The sequence below is a fragment of the Stegostoma tigrinum genome, chromosome 23, assembly GCF_030684315.1.
Source record: "Stegostoma tigrinum isolate sSteTig4 chromosome 23, sSteTig4.hap1, whole genome shotgun sequence".
In the NCBI taxonomy this organism is placed as follows: domain Eukaryota; kingdom Metazoa; phylum Chordata; class Chondrichthyes; order Orectolobiformes; family Stegostomatidae; genus Stegostoma; species Stegostoma tigrinum.
In genome coordinates, this window is record NC_081376.1 from 50,829,647 (window position 1) to 50,849,722 (window position 20,076).

The following is a 20,076-nucleotide window of genomic DNA, read 5'->3' on the forward strand; positions in this document are numbered from 1 at the left end:
CTGTAGCATTTTTGTTAACCCCTCTTCCTTTTCTCTAGCTCTCAAGATCCTGACTGTCAAAGTAGCATGAGCAAAACAAACTCAGTGTTTCTTTTTAAGTCTTGGTCACTTTTGCATAATATCAGACAATCACTAATAAAACAACTTTTCTATTATTTATGACACCTTCACAACAAATCACCACACTCAAGGGCATCTCTTACCTGTTAAAGGAGTGCCGTCAATTCTAAGATAACGGGAACTGCAGATGCTGGAGAATCCAAGATATCAAAGTGTGGAGTTGGAGGAACACAGCAGGCCAAGCAGCATCTTGTGCTCCTAAGATGCTGCTTGGCCTGCTGTGTTCATCCAGCTCCACACTTCGTTATCTTGTAGTCAATTCTAAATTTATTTGCATATTATCACATTTAATTAAAACTAATTAAACACATTTGTTTGCTTCTTACCTTAAATAGCATTCTACCTCATAACCATCCAAATGATACTAAAACTGTTTCAAAATAACTTATCTCAACTTCTCACGATAAAATGTTTGCCCAACAGTACGCTTAATTTATTTCTCTTCAAATAAGAACGTTCTTTCTTGATACTTAAACTTGTAAACCACCTGAACCATTTTTACATTTACTCTTGAAAATTAAATATTCTATCCATTACTTTTAAACCGAAAGAAATATCTTTATTCCTTTAAGTGCACAGTACAGCAAAAATAAATTAAATCCTGCCATCTTATCCTTGAGTCATTGGGAACGGTACAGCATACTCACACTTGTAATCAGACCGGTATTGAATATCATATGTCACATTGATCATTTGTGTAGTCAACAAAACATCTTTTTGCTTGATGGCAGCACCCAGTTCGTGGAGAAAGCCATTCATAGGTTTACTACAAAGTAGCAGTGGGAGATGGGTAGCTTCACCTATAGTTCAAATTTTTGATACAACTTCTTCCAGAGTTATTCGAATTAGATTGAGCACTGAAGTCCAGAAGTAATAGCCATGTGCTTTTTCATGACTTGCACAATATACAGTATGTGACGATTTCATTGAGGTAGCTTTCACCATGCAGGACAGTTTTGATATATCCTAAGTATCAATCTCAGTATAAGGTGAGTAGATGACTGGAGCCCTGCTCACAATAAGACTGTCCTTCTAGCCCAGAGGATTGAATGTAAGCTTTGGTTATAACCCATGGGCAGAGTTATCAACTAATGGATTGAAGTGAAGGAACTGCATGATTGCTCCATTTCAATAGTAAATTTGAGCACAGGATGAATTTTATGAAGTTGTGTAAATAAACTCTTTGACGCAGCTGTAGACTAAAACATCATAAAGATGTCATTTATATGTCAAAACTGTGCAAGGGGTAAGCAGTTATTGGTCATTCCAGCTAAGTTTCAGTGATATACAAACTACAATGCCAGTGTGATACCAAGATGCCATGCTGGCCAGACATCCTACTGACTGGTGAACTGAATCATCAGCGTTGATTTGCAGCAGGCAGTATGCTGACTGAACTGAATCCAGGCTATGCTTACAAATCGCAGAAAACCATTAGATGTTAGTAACTCTGCTTTTGTACAACATTTATCAGCTAATTTGTACTGTGCGAACAATTACAATGGAAACCAAATTAAGATCAATTGCACACTCAATACGATGCTTTTATGTATGCTAGAATCTACATATATTAGTGCACAGGATTTTTTTGAGGCAACAGTCTTAATATAATATATCTTTCTCACTGGGAGAAAAGGAGTCATGGAGACTGCCAACTTCTGCTGCATTACAATACCCTGACCAATCTGAGTCTGCCCCCCTGGTCTGAGAACTAAGATCAACAGATAAGTTTTTCTCCTCCATCTTAATGCAGACGATGGCTCAACTAATCAGCACCCTCTGCTAACGATGTATAACATGTTTTTTTAATCAAGTTTATTCTTATGTTCTAGTTCTAACGAATGCAAAACGAAAAGTGTCAAGTTTGTGTTTCTTGTTAGTAATTGGTTCAATTTCTGCACCTGAGTTTATCATGAAGGTCCCACCTTTTCAAGCTCACCTTCAGGTTAAACTCACCACCAGACATCTCTTTCTAATGATTAAGCAGCCCCACTGGGACTCTGGAAACTTTATCTTTATAAATGCTGATTAATAACATTCCAATTTAAGTTCACAATCCTTTGCTCACCCATATTTGGTTAAAACATTAGAATTTTATTAAATTAATCTGGACGGAGATCCTTCAGTCAAAGTATGCAACACCCCAATAATATGCTTCTGCATTGTTCACGTGACATTAAGACTTGGTGCACACAAAACAACATTAAATAAATAACACTAAATCATAATGTGGGTTTGTTCAATACTAAGAAATGTAAAGCTCTCTAACATTTTCGAATTACTGTTGTACCAAATACTGTCAAAATTAAAGATTTAACTCCAACAGGACTTACATTAGGATCTAACCCAATATCATATTAATTCCAAAATTGTAATGTGTTCTCCATACTGGCTGTAACACTGACAACTGGTGGATTTCACGTATTTCTTTGCTAAAATGCTATCCGACAATTTTTTCTTTATACGCCCTATTTCCTTGTTGTGGTGATTTGGGTATTTTAGTCTGTCTTTCCATATGAAGGACAATTTAAGTCTGCTTGCATTCAACTTTTACATAATTCAATAAAGTATTATAAAATGTACAATTCTGCTCTCTAATGCTGTGATAGATAAAGAAACGATCAAGGGAATTAAACGCTTAGAACCCATACAATACAGCACAAATCAATTTAGCCATCACAGCATCATGGGTAGATCTTCCATTCCAACACTAATCTTTCAAAGTACAGACTTTGACAAATAAAAACTTAACATGGTCATGGTTTCTTACATTATTATCTATGGTACCTAAAGTTTCCGTTAATGCCAAAGATTTAGGGACTTGTAGTCTAAATTCTAAATCCACTAAAAATTACATCAATTGTTTCCGCCAAGCACAGACTAATTGAGAGATAATAGGATCAGCTGATGCCAGAGAATCTGAGATAGCAAGGTGCAGAGTTGGATGAACACAGCAGGTCAAGCAGCATCAGCGAACATAAGAACTAGGAGCAGGAGTAGGCCATTTGGCCCCTCATGCCTGCCCTGCCATTTAATAAGATGATGGCTGATTTTTTTGAGACTCAGCTCCACTCACCATAACCCTTAATTCCTTTACTGTTCAAAAATTTATCTAGCCTTGCCGTAAACACATTCAGCGAGGTAGCTTCAACCACTTCACTGGGCATGGAATTCCACAGATCCACAACCCTTTGGGTGAAGAAGTTCCTCCTGACCTCAGTCCTATATCTGCTTCCCTTTATTCTGAGGTGATGCCTTCTAGTCCTAGTTTCATCTGCTAGCAGAAACAACATCCCTGCCTCCACTTTATCTATTCCCTTCATAACCTTATATGTATCTATAAGATCTCCCCTCATTCTTCTGAATTCCAATGAGTATAATCCCAATCTACTCTGTCTCTCCTCATAAACCAACCCTCTCAACTCTGGAATCAACTGAGTGAATCTCCACTGCACCCCCTCCAGTGCTAGTATATCTCTTCTCAAGTAAGGAGACCAAAACTGCACACAGTACTCCAGGTGTGGCCTCACCAGGACCCTATACAGCTGCAGCACAGCCTCCCCGTTGTTAAACTCCATCTCTCTAGCAATGGCAGACAAAATTCCATTTGCCTTTTTAATTACCTGTTGCACCTGCAATCCTACTTTTAGCGGTTCATGCACAAGGACACCCAAGTCCCTCTGCTCAGCAGGGTGCTGCAATTTTTTTACCATTTAAAACATAGTCCATTTTGCTGTTGTTCCTACCAAAATGGATGATCTCTCACTTATCAACATTGTACTCCATCTGCCAGACCTTTGCCCACTCACTTAGACTATCTATATCCCTCTGCAGACTTTCAGTGTCTTCTGCACAATTTGCTCTACCACTCATCTTAGTGTCATCTGCAAATTTTGACACACCACACTTAGTTCCCAACTTCAAATCATCTCTGTAAATTGTAAATAACTGCAGTCCCAACAATGATTCCTGAGGCACAACACTAGCCACTGACTGCCAACCAGAAAAACACTCATTTACCTTTATTATTTGCTTTCCACTGGTCAACCAATCCTCTGTCCATGCTAATACTTTACCTGAAATACCATGCAACTTTACCTTATGTAGCAGCCTTTGGTGTGGCACCTTGTCAAATGCCTTCTGGAAATCCAGATACACCAAATCCATAGGTTCCCCACTGTCCATCATGCAAGTAATGTCCTCAAAGAATTCCAACAAATTAGTTAAACATAACCTACACTTCATGAACCCATGCTGGGTGCTCCCAATGGGACAATTTATATCCAGATGTCTTGCTATTTCTTCCTTAACAATAGATTCAAGCATTTTCCCCACTACCGAAGTTAAGCTAACTGGCCTATAGTTATCTGCTTTTTGTCTACTTCCTTTTTAAAACAGTGGCGTCACGTTGGCTGTTTTCCAATCTGCAGGAACCACCCCAGAGTCCAGTGAATTTTGGTAAATATTTACGAGTATCTTTGTTATTTGCCCCATCACCTCTTTTAGTACCCTGGGATGCATTTCCTCAGGGCCAGGAGACTTGTCTAGCTTTAGCCCCATTAGCTTGCCCAGCACTGCCTCCACAGTGATAATGATAGTTTCTAGGTCCTCACCTGCGACAACCTTCTTGCCATTAGCTCTTGGCATGTTATTTGTATCTTCCACTGTGAAGACCGACACAAAATAACTGTTTAATGTCTCGGCTATTTCCTCATTCCCAGTTATAAAATTGGCCTTCTCATTCTTTAAAGGACCAATGTTTACCTTTGCCACTCTTTTATGATTTACATATTTATAGAAATTTTTGCTGCCTGCTTTTATATTCTGAGCTAGCTTACTGTCACAATCTGTCTTACGTTTCTTTACAACATTTTTGTGGCTTTCTGTCGGCCTTTAAAGATTTCCCAATCTACTAGTTTCCTACTACCCTTTGCTTTTTTGGATGTGTTTTTTTCTTCCAATCTGATACGTTCCTTTATTTCCTTAGACATCCATGGCTGGCTCTATCTTTTCCTACAGTTCTTCCTTATTGCTAGAATATGCTTCTGCTGAGCACTGTGAAAACTCGTCTTGAAAGTCCGCCACTGTTCCTGAATTGACCCACCGTAAAGTTTTTGCTCCCATTCTACCTTTGCTAACTCCTCCCTCATCCCTTCATTGTCTCCTTTGTTTAAGCATAGGACATAGGTACCTTCTCATGCTCCATCTGTATTTTAAATACGACCAGACTGTGATCGCTCCATCCGAGAGGATCCCAAACTGTGAGATCATTAATTATTCCTGTCTCATTACACTGGACTAGATCTAGGATAGGTTGATCCCTCATAGGTTCCATTACATATTGTTCAAGGAAATTATCGTGGATGCATTCTATGAACCCCTCCTCAAGGCTGCCATGACCGACCTGGTTTGACCAATTGACATCTAGAAATTTCTGAAGAAGGGTCCAGACCTGAAACGTCAGCTTTCCTGCTCCTCTAATGCTGCTTGGCCTCATCCAGCTCTACATCTTGTTGTCTCAGGCTAATTGAGAATTGCCGACGATCAACATTTTTCACTTTTATTAAAAAAACAACTTAGTTCTTTGCAAGTAAAAGGTCTTTTCATTCAGAGTTCAAAAAAAGTCTTCCACTCCATTTTGCAGTGGCATTAGGAACAAAGGTGCTTTAAATTTTAATCAAATATCATGGTCTGAGAAAGATATAGTCATTACCTCCCTATAGAAATCTGAATTCCATAATTAATCATATATGATTTGAGCATCATTGCCATTACTGGTTAAAATTCACATATTAATCAGTTCATACTACATTAAGTCATGATGATAGTAGTCCATACTCCAGTAATAGTAACTGAGATTTGGACATCTGACACCTGTACAAAAATGCAATCTTCATTATCTTACAGTCTAGAAGTGAACTGAATAAGGTACAAAAATAAAATAAGTTTGATAACTAAAATACAAAGTATTAATAGTAATTTCAACATTTTGTGTTCAACAATTTACACAACAGATCACAAAAAATAGCGATATAATGTATGATGTAATATATGTTTTAGGATTCCGCAATGACCATGATCTGTATTCTTTACACCAGTCTGCCTAATCATTATCATCAACTTTTTTCACATTCAAAATTAATATAATAGAGCTTTTTTTCACAAAAAGCACAAATTTATAGCCTTTCAAAACATTGTATGTTATCATGTATCTATGCATTGTGAAACCATCTGAATCCCATGCATTAACAAAACAATTTAAGAAATAATTTATCAACATATCATGTAAAATAAGAATTTTTCAACAGATGTGAAAATTAACTGAATTTATTGGTAAGAAAATTGTTTAACTCAAAATATTTTCAGAGGTGTTTACTTCCAAAAAAAAATCTCAAATGGGTGTGTAGTTTCTTGCCTCTTAAATTGTACTCAGGTGCAATGTGACCACACATTCAATCTATAGCAGGTATATTTTTCATGAGTTATTTGATCCAATCTTTCAAAATTTTACAGTTCATAAAACGCATAATGCAGGGCGTTTCTATTGATGTTAATTCTTGCCATTGTCTCATGAACCCATAACTTGTATTAACATTAGAATAACATGAGACATCCCAATCACAATTTGTTGGGAAAACGGTTTTCTTCCCCACAGGTAAAGTTTGAATATTTTTGCCAATGTTCCAACTAGTCATGTAATGGAAAGGGGTGGAGGGTGAATGGAAGCTTCCTGTTCATCATCATCTCATCTGGAGATATTCTATAGCTCAGGGTAACAAAAAGAGAGGAAACAATGTGCACACACATCCGTTGAGGACAGCCGTAATGCCCAGATAAATTGTATCAGAGATAATAGGAACTGCAGATGCTGGAGAATCCAAGATAACTAGGTGTGGAGATGGATGAACGGCATCTTATGAGCAGGAAAGCTGACGTTTTGGGTCTAGACACCACCCTGAAGCATTAGCTTTTCTGCTCCTAAGATGCTGCTTGGCTTGCTATGTTCATCTAGTTCCACACATTGTTATGCCCAGATAAATGTTCAGTGAGACCAATATCCTGTTAATATCCAGCATAGTTAAGAAATATTATTATGAAAATAAAGTGCTGGATTGACTCATCAGGTCAACTAGCATCTGTGGTGGCAGGAAGAGAACTAACAGGATCACAGAATTAAAACAAAGGACTGGGAGGTCTTTTGGCCCATCATATCTGAGCATTTTGACTCAGTTCCAAACTCCTGCATTTCCTCTGCATGTTGTTTCTATTTAAATAATGATCCAAAGCCATCTTAAAAGCTTCAACTGAACTTGCATTTCCAGGATGTGCATTCCAAACCCAAACTATTCACTGTGTAAAAGTGTTTTACTCATAATCAAAAATGCTGCTCCCTCTCCTCTCCTGCCTCCCTTTCTCTAGAATGTAAGCCCTGGAACACTGAGCTGCCAGTCCTGTCTCTCCCTCAGCCACATTTCTGTAATAGCTATTACATACCCCTCCCATGATCCCATACATGCCCTGAGCTCATCTGTCTTATCCGCAAGACTGCCTGCTATCACAATGTTGTTGTTAAACTTGAAAGGGATCAGAAAAGATGATCAACTGAAATGGCAAGCACCAGAGGCTGGAGTCATGCTTGTGAACTGAACAGATCTGTTGTATAAAGCAAAAATGTTTGAAAAATGAGATAAAATGCTTTTGAAGTCCGAGACAGCAAATTCAGGACAGAAAGTATTTGGCAGTGAGAGCAATGAGAAATAACGTGGTGTTCCACAAATTAACAGTGTCCCTAAGTTAACTCTGTTGCCATCAGTCATATTTGTATTAATATACGATGGGAAAAAATAGAATTGTAATCTGAGCCAATTTTCTTTTAAATTGTATAATAGACAAGAACTCTACATCAATCATCACAGCTGTTAAATGACACCATATCACAGGAAATGAAAAATGATTGAACAGATTTGAATAGGAGGTAAAACAAATCAAGCTAATCTGAATGTATAAAAAAATCCTGATCATAATCCAAAACAGTCCAGTGAATTGGTACTGAAAAGGATTTAAGATCCAATTAGATTTCACAGTATGTATTAGAAACTGCACAAATCCAAATCTCGCCTTGAATATTCATAGCAAAGTGTTTTGCACCCATTTGAATAACCTTTTAAGCTTTTGTGTTGTTACAAGTTATTTTTACAGCTCAAAGAGTGCACACCTTGGATATCAAAGCATTAAATGGGTCACATCAAAAAGTATTATAACTGTATATATGAGCCCACCTAAACCAGTAGAGAAAAGCCTAGGCCCTTTCCTATTAGAGACAATTCGCATAAAGATGCAAAAGTGTACATCAGTGCAAATAATAATTAGTCATCATTTAATTTTGGTATTGATCATTCAATGCACATCTGAAATATGGCCAAAGATGAGAAGATGATTACATGGCAATGAAAAACTAAAACACAGATCAAAAGATGGTTGGAAAAATAAGCACAGACAAAAGCAAACATTTATACAGTAATAAAACAAACACAGAATGAGTTCTGCTCGACACAAACACATGTATCATTAATCATTCGGGGGATGCACACTGAGTCCTTGTCAGTAAACCTGTCAAATTAATTATGCAATTTCATTTTCTTTGTTAAACTGATTTTCAGTTTCTGTTTGAATACACTAATACAGATGTTAACCCAGTTAAAGTGAACTTAATAGGCTAGATTTTATTTTCATTGGTGAATAAATAATTCTTGACATTTATTGCAGTTTGACTCACCCATGGACTCCAGGACACCCTAGTCCACACTTCCTACTCCAGCCACCTCCCTATTTTCTGCATATAAACTGACGTTTTCCCAGCCATCAGCTCTGAGGAAGGGTCACTGGACCCGAAACATAAACTCTGTTTTCTCTTTCACAGATGCTGCCAGGCCAGCCGAGCTTTTCCAGCAACCCTGTTTTTGTTCCTGGTTTAGTCCAACAGGTTTATATGAAATCATGAGCTTTTGGAGCATAGCCCCTTCGTCAGGTGCAGTGAGAGAAGCATACAGAACAGAGCATTTATGGACAGAGAGAGAGATCAAGGGCGACGAGACAAAAATACCATACAAATGGTGTGAGTGGAGTGCCAAGTAATAAGTCCCTGCAGGTGATCTGAAGTGTAAGATGGTGTGGGTAAAGTGTCAACAGCTAAATAACAAGTGAAGGGATGACCTATAATTTGACTTTAGTCTCCAGCACCACCTTATTTTTAATTTTTTGTAATTATCTCTCTGCCTCATTTAATTAGATTACAGGTCACCCCTTTGCTTGTTATTCAGCTGCTGACATTTTACTTACAATGTCTGACACTCTTGATCAGTTGCAGCGACAAATTATTCGGCCTGTCGACACTCCAGTCTACTCTGACCTCTCTGATTATAAAGTTTGTGCCTGGGTGCTCTCTTCTCTTCACCTAATGAAGGGGGAGTGTTCTGAAAGCTTGTGATTTCAAATAAACATGATGTTGTGACAGCTCTGACTTTGTTCACCCCAGTCCAACACTGGCACTTCCACATCAAAGAACTAGGAACCAGGAACAAAGAAAATTACAGCACAGAACAGGCCCTTCGGCCCTCCAAGCCTGCACTGATCCAGATCCTCTATCTAAACCTGTCACCTATTTTCCAAGGATATGTTTCCCTCTGCTCCCTGCCCATTCATGTATCTGTCTAGATACATCTTAAATGATGATATCGTGCCCACCTCTACCACCTCCACCGGCAACGTGTTCCAGGCACCCACCAACTTCTGCGTAAAGAACTTTCCACACATATCTCCCTTAAACTTTTCCCTTGTCACCTTGAAATCGTGACCCCTAGTAATTGAGTCCCCCACTCTGGGGAAAAAGCTTCTTGCTATCCACCCTGCCTATACCTCTCATGATTTTGTAGACCTCAGTCAGGTCCCCCCTCAACATCCAGCTTTCTAATGCAAATAATCCTAATCTACTCAACCTCTCTTCATAGCTGGCACCCTCCATACCAGACAACATCCTGGTGAACCTCCTCTGCACCCTCTCCAAAGTATCCACATTCTTTTGGCAATGTAGCGACCAGAACTGTACGCAGTATTCCAAATGTGGTCGAACCAAAGTCATATACAACTGTAACAGGACCTGCCAACTCTTGTACTCAATACCCCGTCTGATGAATGAAAGCATGCCGTATGCCTTTTCATCATTTTCAATGAGGCTGTATCTACCACACAATAACAAGCTGCTTAGCTTAACTTGTTTATGTTGGTGTGCCCATATGCCACACAAGCCTCCTTCCACTCCGCTCCCATATCACACTGTTCTTTTTTCCTTCATTAACATACCCAGCTTCCCCTTCAGGTGTCAATGTTTTCTGCTTTAAACACTCCACATGGCTGCGCACTATGCATTTGGTCACAAATCAAAGAAAGTACAAGTCATCTTTATGGTGTAAGTAAGTGCATCCAGGTGCTCACTTTTTTGAAATCAATCCATGGGACATGGACATCGCTGGCTGGGCAGCATTTCTTGCCCATCCCTAATTGCCCTTGAGAAGGTGGTGGTGAGCTGCTTTCTTGAACTGCTGCAGTCCACATGCAGTAACTTGACTCATAATGCCCTTAGGGAAGGAGTTTTGGGGAACTTTTCCTCAGATATACTGCTAAACCCAGAAATAAACTCAGTATGCAATGTAATCATAGAGTCATACAGTACAGAAGAGGTCCCTGAACCCAACGAGTCTGTTCTGCCAAAAATCAACTAGAACTTATCCAGCACTCTTCATAGCTAAAATGCTCCATCTCCGACAACATCTCCTTTCCATCCTCTCCAGTATAATCACATCCTTCCTATGGTGGGTTGACCAGAACTGTACTTAGTAGTCCACCTGCGGCCGAACCAAAGTTCTGTACAGCTTCAACATAACCTCCCTGCTCTTATAATCTATGCTGTGACTGATAAAGGCAAGTGTCACTTATGCCTTCTTAACTACCCTATTAACCTGCCCCATTACCTCCAGGGATTTGTGGACAAGCACCCCAAGATCCCTCTGTTTATCTGAGCTTCCCATTGTCTTGCCATTCGTTGAATACGCCCTTGTCTTGTAATTTCTTCCAAAGTGCATCACCGCACATTAATCAGAGTTAAATTCAATCCACAACTGATCAGTCCATCTAACCAATCTGTTTATATTGTCCTGTAGTCTAACATCTTCCACTTCACTGTCAACCATCTGACCAATCTTTATGCCATCTGAAAATTTATCTATCATCCCTCCCGCATTCTCATCTTCATCATTTATGAATATGACAAACAATAAGGGACCATCACTGATCCCTATGGTACATCACTGCAATCCAAGCCTGGAGGCTGTCAATCACCCTGCCTTCCATTAATGTTTACCGAAGAAGCAGAGGCAGACAGCTTTTCATGGTGCAGAACGCAAAAAAAAATTAAGGTAAATTTCAGACCAGCATATTTGCAACATGCAAGGTTTTAAAGTGTTGTAGACCAGCTGCTGGTATTTGGAGATAGTGGATTCCTGTGGATTTCAACATGTAACAATTTAAGAAAACAGAGTGATGGCTGCTAGTATTTCCAAAAAAATTGCAGTGCAGCTCAGGATTCAAAAAAGGGTCTACAAAAGTGATAATATTTCAGATCATATCTCAATAAATCCCAAAGACTTGACTGCATGACTGCAGAAGCAGATGAAATCAAATTATATGCTTTTAAAACATACATTTTGTTTTACTGCAAAATTGGATGGCTGTCGTTCTGCATCATTTTGCTCAACGGCAAAACATAAATGTTATCGGGGTAACAACTCAGTTCATAGTTCCCAATTTTTATTTGGCAAATCGTCATTAATCATTTCTTTGCCAGTGCACAGGGACACATTGTCTTGGTGATTTAATTCCAACATTCAGGTAACCTCCTGTATCCAAAGGAGAATAAACTGACAAGGGACAAAAACACTGTTACGTTTTGAAAAGCGATCACATTAGACTCTAAGACTATAGAAATGAAATTAGACAGATTGATGTCACAGATGAAGACATACAATCATAATCCAAGCCAAAAGAAGAAAGGACAGCAGAACGCACAATAAACAAAGATGAAACAGTTAGACGTCACCAACATGACATAAATAACTAGCAATCTTAATAATTCCAAATGTTTAAGACCTGACAGACACTTTATTATGCAAACAGATTCACAGAAATCCCATGACGATGCTGCAACTCTTCAAAAACCAATATAACAGCACAGTCTTTAGAAGCATCGACAATAAATTATTTATTTTTTTTTATTTCAAACACAATTACACTGCAACTTTTTGTAACTGTGAAGCTGAAAAAAAAATTGGAGTCAGTTCCAAAACAAACTTACCAACACAATGGAGTGAGAAATTGTGTTCCAAGTCTAATGTTGTGGAGAACATAGCTTCAGTGATGTATGATTTTCTTCCCATCCATGTGAGGTGAAAGACATTCAGGATAGAGCAGTGCCATGTGGTGCAATTTTGCTGAAAGCTGATGAGACTATTCGATGTTGTTGCCTTTGGCATTTGTAGCCCTCACAATCTCTCCACAGCCATTGACTTCTCAGATACTGAAATAGTCCATGTCCAAATACGACGAGATCTGGACAATATCCAGACTTGGACTGACAAGTGGTGAGTAACATCTACGCAACAGAAATGTCAGGCTGACCATTGTCCCTTGACATTCAATACTAAATCCCCCACTGTCAATATCCTGGGGGATTATCTCTGACCAGAAACTCAATTGGACTCACCACATAAATACAGTTGCTACAAGAGCAGGTCAGATGCTCGGAATACTGCAACAAATATCACAAGTCAGGTGTCTGATGAGGTACTCCCTACTTGCCTGGATGACTGTAGCTCTAACACTCAAGCTTGACACTATCCAGGACAAAACATCCTGCTTGATTGGCACTACAGCCACAAGTACCCTCTGCTCAGTAGTAGCTGTGGGTACTATCTACAAGATGCAGAGCAGAAATTCACCAAAGATCCTTCAAAAACACCTTCCAAACCAGGACCACTTCAATCTGGAAGGACAAGGACAGCAGATCTATGGGAACACCATCACCTTTGAGTTCTCCTCCAACACACTCACCTTCTTGACTTGGAACCATATTGCCATTCCTTCATTGTTGCTGGGTCAAAATCCAGAAATTCCCTCTCTAATGGCATTGTGGGTCAACTGACAGCAGGTGGGCTGCAGCAGTTCAAGAAGGCAGCTCACGAGCACATTTAAGAGGTTGGCAATAAACGCTGGACAGCCAGCGACACTCACATCCCCAAAATAAATTAAAAGTTAATGGTCCTTCACCTCAGGAAACAGCTGCTTTCTATCCATCCCGTCCAAGCCCCCCATAATCTTATACACCTCTATCAGATCGCGTCTCAGCCTTTTCTGCGCCAAAGAAAACAACCAAAGTTTCATAAATCTCCAACATAACCTCCTTACTTTTCTAGACAATGCCATGATTGATAAAGGCAAGTTTCTTCTATGCCGTTACTACCCTAATTTGTCTTGCGCTTTCAGAGACCTGTGGACAGTACCCCAAGATCCCACTATTCCTCTGAGCATCCCAGTGTCCTGCCATTCACTGAGTACTTCCTTGACATGAGTCCTAGTGCTTGATTCACAAAAGGTTAGTATGGAGGTGCAGCATGCAATGAGGAAAGCTAATAGCACATTGTAATTTATTGTGAGCAGAATTAAATACTAAAGTAGAAATGTTACGCTTCAGTTATACAGTACACTGTTGAGAACAGATCCAGAGTACTGTGCACAGAATTGGTTATTTAAGGAAGGATGTAAATGCACTGGAAGCAATTCTGGCTTACCAAGCTAATGCATGGAACGGTTGAGTCGTTCTAGAAAGAAAGGGATGAACAGGCTATGCTTTTATCTGCTGGTGTCTAAGAAGTAAGCACCAACTTGATTGAAACATACAAGATCCTGAGAATTCCGGACAGGACAAATGTAGAGAGAATGTCTATGATTACAAGAGAATCTATTTCTAAAAGTCACTCTTTTAAAAATTTGGGGTTACCTATTTAAAACAGGAATGAAGCAATTTTCTTTTCTCGGACAACAATGAGTCTTTGGAACTCCATTCTTGAAAAGGCCGTGTAGGCAAAGTGTTTGAATATTTTAATCTGAGGTGTATAAATTCTTGGTGATCAAGGTGACAGGTTATTCGGAGTCGTGGGAATGCGCATTTGAAGTTACAATCAAAGTAACCACAATCTTATTAAAGTGACGGAGTAGATTTGTGGAGCTGGATGGTCTCTGCTGCGATTTGTTTGCATGTTCGTACACAAATTTCTTGTAGCTGGTAATGGATTCAGTTATGTTAGCAATTACTTTTCTTGAATTAATTTTACGTTAACGCATCAGGATGCAAATTCTTTTAATTTGTTTGCTTTATTGTGCATCCTGTAATTTGCCTTTATTTTTTATTATGCCTTCATGAATCAACAAATTCTATTTGATTATAAAATCATTGCACACTCCATAGGACTGCTTTTCATTCTCACTCTTCAAAAGTCCCTTCTCCAAGTTTTCCCAAGGTTTGAAGCAGTTATATTTTTGACCTATTTCTTTCCAAATTCTGTAAGCAGCAAACTACTGATTTTCTTGCACATGTCTTTTAAATGTAACTTTTGGTGTGGTTGGCATTCTTTCTCTGTTTTGTTTGCTTCATAATCATCCAAATACACTTTTTTCTGTGGCTGTGTCCATGAACTTTGTACATGTATAGACAATCATCCAACCTAAAATGGGCAGTCCACAGGTTCTAAACCAAGTATAAAAAAACTACTTACCGGCCCTCGTAAATCAATGAGTTCCTGCCTCATCTGTGAGATAAGGGCCTCCTTAGCCATCAGTAATCTGTGTAGTCTTTCATTGAATTCTATGAGTTCACCATGCATCTCGGCAACCTACAAACAAAGGAAGCAGAAAATTAGAAATAAAATGCAGCCCACAGGGTGCAAACTCAGTTATTTAGATTTCAAACATGCTGTGCATAATAAAGGAGTCAACAAAATAAAGATTTTCAAGCAATTACAATTGCCAATTTAATGTTCTACAAATAAACAATGACTGAAAAGTCTACCAAATACTTCAGTTAAGTATATCCATTGGAGAAGTTGTTCTCCTCGGGGAACAGAAAAGTTGAAAGGAGACTTGTTAGAGGTATTCAAAATTGAGAGGGTGTCAGGACAGAGTATACAGGAAGAAACTGTTCCTTTTGGTGGCAAGATTGGGAATCACAGGGCACATTTGAAAGGTAATTGGGAACATGAAGAAAAGTTTATTTATGCAGCAAGTCATTAAGCTCTGTAAAGTGTTGTCTGTGCGTGTTATGGAGCTAGGGCAGGTTCAATTGAAAAATTCGACAGGGAACTGGATAGTTATAAGAACAAAAGAAACAAAGAAACCTACAGCACAGGAACAGGCCCTTCGGCCCTCCAAGCCTGCGCCGATCAAGATCCTCTGTCTAACCTGTCATCTATTTTCTAACGGTCTGTGTCCATTTGCTCCCTGCCCATCCATGTACCTGTCCAAATATATCTTAAAAGACGCTAATGTGTCTGTGTCTACCATCTCCGCTGGTAACGCATTCCAGGCACCCACCACCCTCTGTGTAAAGAACTTTCCACGCATATCTCCCTTAAACTTTCCGCCTCTCACTTTGAACTCATGACCCCTAGTAATTGAGTCCCCCACTCTGGGAAAAAGCTTTTTGCTATCCACCCTGTCTATACCCCTCATGATTTTGTTGACCTCAATCAGGCCGCCCCTCAATCTCCGTCTTTCTAATTAAAATAATCCTAATCTACACAACCTCTCTTCACAGCTAGCACCCTCCATACCAGGCAACATCCTGGTGAACCTCCTCTACACCCTCTCCAAAGCATCCACATTCTTTTGGTAATGTGGCGACCAGAACTGCACACAGTACTCCAAATGTGGCCGAACCAAAGTCCTATACAACTGCAACATGACCTGCCAACTCTTGTACTCAATACCCCGCCCAATGAAGGAAAGCATGCCGTATGCCTTCTTGACCACCCTATTGACCTGCATTGTCACCTTCAGGGAACAATGGACCTGAACACCCAGATCTCTCTGTTCATCAATTTTCCCTAGGACTTTTCCATTTACTGTATAGTTCGCCCTTGAATTTGATCTTCCAAAATGCATCACCTCGCAGTCGCCTGGATTGAACTCCGTCTGCCATTTATCTGCCCAACTCTCCAGTCTATCTATATTCTGCTGTAATCATCCTCCCTAGCTTCCCAGAGAATCCTCGGAAAAATCCGATCCGGCCCAGGGGATTAATCTGCCTTCACACCTTCTAGAATTGATAACGCCGCCTCCTTACTAATCTCAATCCTTTCAATTCTAGAAGCCTGTAACTCAGTCTTCTCCTCTACAATATTCTCCTTTTCCTGAGTGAAAACAGATGAGAAATATACATGTAGGACCTCTCCGATCTCCACAGGGTCCACACACAATTTCCCACTTCTTTCTTTGACTGGCCCTATTCCTACCCAAGTAGGAGGGAGGTAGAAGAAACTCTTGTACATGGGTCTCCTTGCATGCTGTTTCTTTTACAAAGCAAAGACCATGTAATAAATTGTTTTAAATGCCTAAGGTAAGAAGAACCATCCATTAAGAATCTCCTCATTCCCTAAACTGTAAAGCATTTCTCATTATTCACTGACATAGATACTACGGGCTATGCAGACAATCATAGAATGACTACAGCTCAGGAAACCATTTGACCCATCATCTCTCTTCCTGCTCCACTCCAATAATTTTGTCCAACCACCATAACTATGATGAATACATTTTAAGTACAGTCTCCTTCAGTATCATTTATCAAATGTTCAACCTGCTTAAGAAAATATATAATTCGCAAATAAACAAAATTTATTTAGGCTTGTGTGCAAAAATCCAAGCCACAGTCCCAAACAGTTGGTCAGTGCTTTCCAATGGAATCTTGATTGTTTAACAGCCTTTATTTCCTTGCACGTGCAAGCTCCTCTTCATTTTGATGGATGTTTGAGATTCCATCTTTATTACGGACCAACAAATAAAACACTAATTTTCAAAGTAAAGGTGACTCATTACGCCCAATTTTGAGAGGTAGCAATTTGTAGTATTAATTGGTCAGAATTTACCAAAGTAATGATAAGGCTAATGGTGCTCCCTAGGATTTACAGTGCAACAATTGCAGGCATGGAACAAATGTACTGTTAATTATGAATATCCAAAAACTGCTGCCCAACTTAGATTTGCAAAAGTGGCATTTTGCAGTCTGCCTCATTACTCACTTGCAATGAACATTATGAATTTGCTACGATTGCGCACTAGATATGAAATAGGCTTGTTGCACATATTTAAACCAAACATTAATTACTACAGGCATTCTCTTAACAAGATGATTTCATTTTCATGTATATACATGGGATGTGGGCATGTTGGTTGGGTCAATACTTATTGCTTAGCCCCAATTGCCTCGGACAGTTAAGAGTCAACCACATTCGCTTAAGGACGACAGGTTTTCCTAAGACACACTTGAGAAGACATTCGCCTTTGTGGCAATCAACAATGGTTACGTGGTCACTGTTAAGCTAACATGGTAATTCCAAATTTTTTTGTCGAATTGAAGTTTCGCCATCTGCCATAATAAGATGCAAACTGACACCCCATAATGTTAAGCTGGGCCTCTATTATTGGGCCGGTGATATTAACTCTATGCCACTGCCTTTCTCTTGGCGACAATGAAAAGGAATTGAAAATTAACTATGACAATTGCAAAGTCTCATTCCTTCAGGTTTTGAATTTTGGGGTGGGGGCAACTTAAAAATATTACATTTTGTATGTTCTTACTTTGCCTTTCTGTCTCTCCTGTACAGCACTTGATTTGCCATTGCAGAGATTGTCTTTTATTCTCTGTTTCTCTTAGGCCTTTTGGAGTTGGTTTACAAATTCTTAAGTTTCATTGCTAAGGAGATATCTCATCGGCTGCTATCTGGTACTAGCTGCTGTGTTTTCTTCACCACATCATTACTAGGTGCTGCTCACCAACTGTGTGGTCAGAATTGTTTAAACTGAAGAATGCCAAAGTAAGTGTAAAGAACAAAATTAGATGCTTTGCTATAGCAAAAGTATAGCCCATAAAATGCAAACTCATACTTTGAGCTCTCAAAGTGAAGGAAAAAACAAATTTCATGAATACATGCTTTAAATTACAGACTTTGCACCCAATTTTCCAACTGTACAAACTAACATTGCCCATAATTACCAAAGGAGAAAATTTACTTTAATGCATTAATACCAAACATCATAATCAAACTGCTGTGTTAATATTCTCTTGCTCTACATGGAACTTCATTTTCCCTGCAAATAAAGCTTTAGAAAGCAAGTATTTTGTATGCCACACAGCAAGTCTCATTAGCATACAGCTTGAAGATACTGCCCAAAGTTAGGAGCAAAATCTCAAACCATGCACTATGCTACTGCAGAGAGTTTAAACAAGGAAGAGGCAGGCATGAATGGGGGCAAATTTTGGCACATATGAAAAAAACCTGCAAAAATGGCCAAGTTGGGGTAGTGAGCTGCAAAGCAAGTTTAGGCCAGGGTTAGCAGCAACATGTCATCTTGATAAAGGCGTTGAATTCAGTGTTAGGAACAGCCGACTCTCATTTCATGTATCTGATAGTCCTCATTGAAGGGGCTGCGCAGAATTCAGGTCAGCACTTCAACTAATGTCTTAACCAGTGACAGCTGTTTTGGACAAGGTCAAAAGTCACACAACACCAGATGAAGTGAGTTTACTCACTTGCCTCCTTGCCCTAAACACAGTGGAAGTCATGATACTGTGGGTCACACATGCCTGCAGGCAGAGATTGCAAAGGAAAGATCAATTCTGGTGACTGTTATACATATTTGAGTAAAATTATTGTGCACTGACATATTCATTCCAGCACTGTTCAGACTCAAGTTAGAGTATTGTGTTCAGTGTGAGTGCTGAAAATACATATTTGTCTTACAAGGTCCAGCTCGACCTTCTGATCTTTTATTGCTGTTTAATGTACAAATTATACCTGTAAATGAGCTATTAAATGTACTGGCGATATCCTTGACATAGTATCAGAGATAATAGGAAGGGTCTGGGCCTGAAACATCAGCTTTCCTTGCTCCTTGCTTTCCAGCTGCTTAGCCTGCTGTGTTCATCTAGCTCTACACCTTGTTGTCCTTGACATAGTTCCCACTTTATTTACCCCTTTGAACCATAAGTTTTGTTTCTCTGATTTCTAATCTGAGTTAGAATCAGGATTTGCTTAGAACGAAATATTATTTAACACTCAGAGTGCCCTAAAATTGAGATCAATAATATGAACCACAGTTGGCAATTACAGGCTGAAAATAAAGAATTAATACACTATGTTAATTACACAATCTTGAGTTTGCATTTATTCTGGTGTTATCATCAAATACAACCGTTACTCCTTAGTTAAGACATTTGCAATATCCTCACCCAAGTCTAAAATTCCATTCCTTTCATAATCCCTTCTGCCAAAACAAAGCTGCCAAGTTAAATGAGCTTAATGTGTATCTATATTGAGTTTTCTTCTTCTGTTGGTAGAAATATTTGAGCTACTGCATATACATTTGGCTGCAGCTACTTGTGATTTTTGTAAATTTACAGTAAGTAACAAACAGCTCCCTTCCTTTTAAAGTAATGCACTGCTAATCATGTATTCTATATATTTGGGAAAAGTTAAACCTTCAGCTGTTAAGTGAACCAAAAGGCACAGACCAGGTTTAATTTTCTCTCCCCATTAATTGAAACAGTGTGCATGTTCTCCTCAACTGCTTTAA

General features: G+C 39.1%; 1 protein-coding gene across 3 annotated transcripts in view; it reads right to left on the minus strand.

Moving 5' to 3' along the window:
• snx29 (sorting nexin 29) overlaps positions 1-20,076 on the minus strand; it is a 443,022-nt gene that overhangs the window by 158,391 nt on the left and 264,555 nt on the right. For all 3 annotated transcript variants that reach the window (XM_059654177.1, XM_059654176.1, XM_059654178.1), the window contains one exon: positions 15,003-15,119. In XM_059654177.1, coding sequence (XP_059510160.1) covers positions 15,003-15,119 — 117 coding nt within the window. The remainder of the gene's footprint in view (positions 1-15,002; positions 15,120-20,076) is intronic.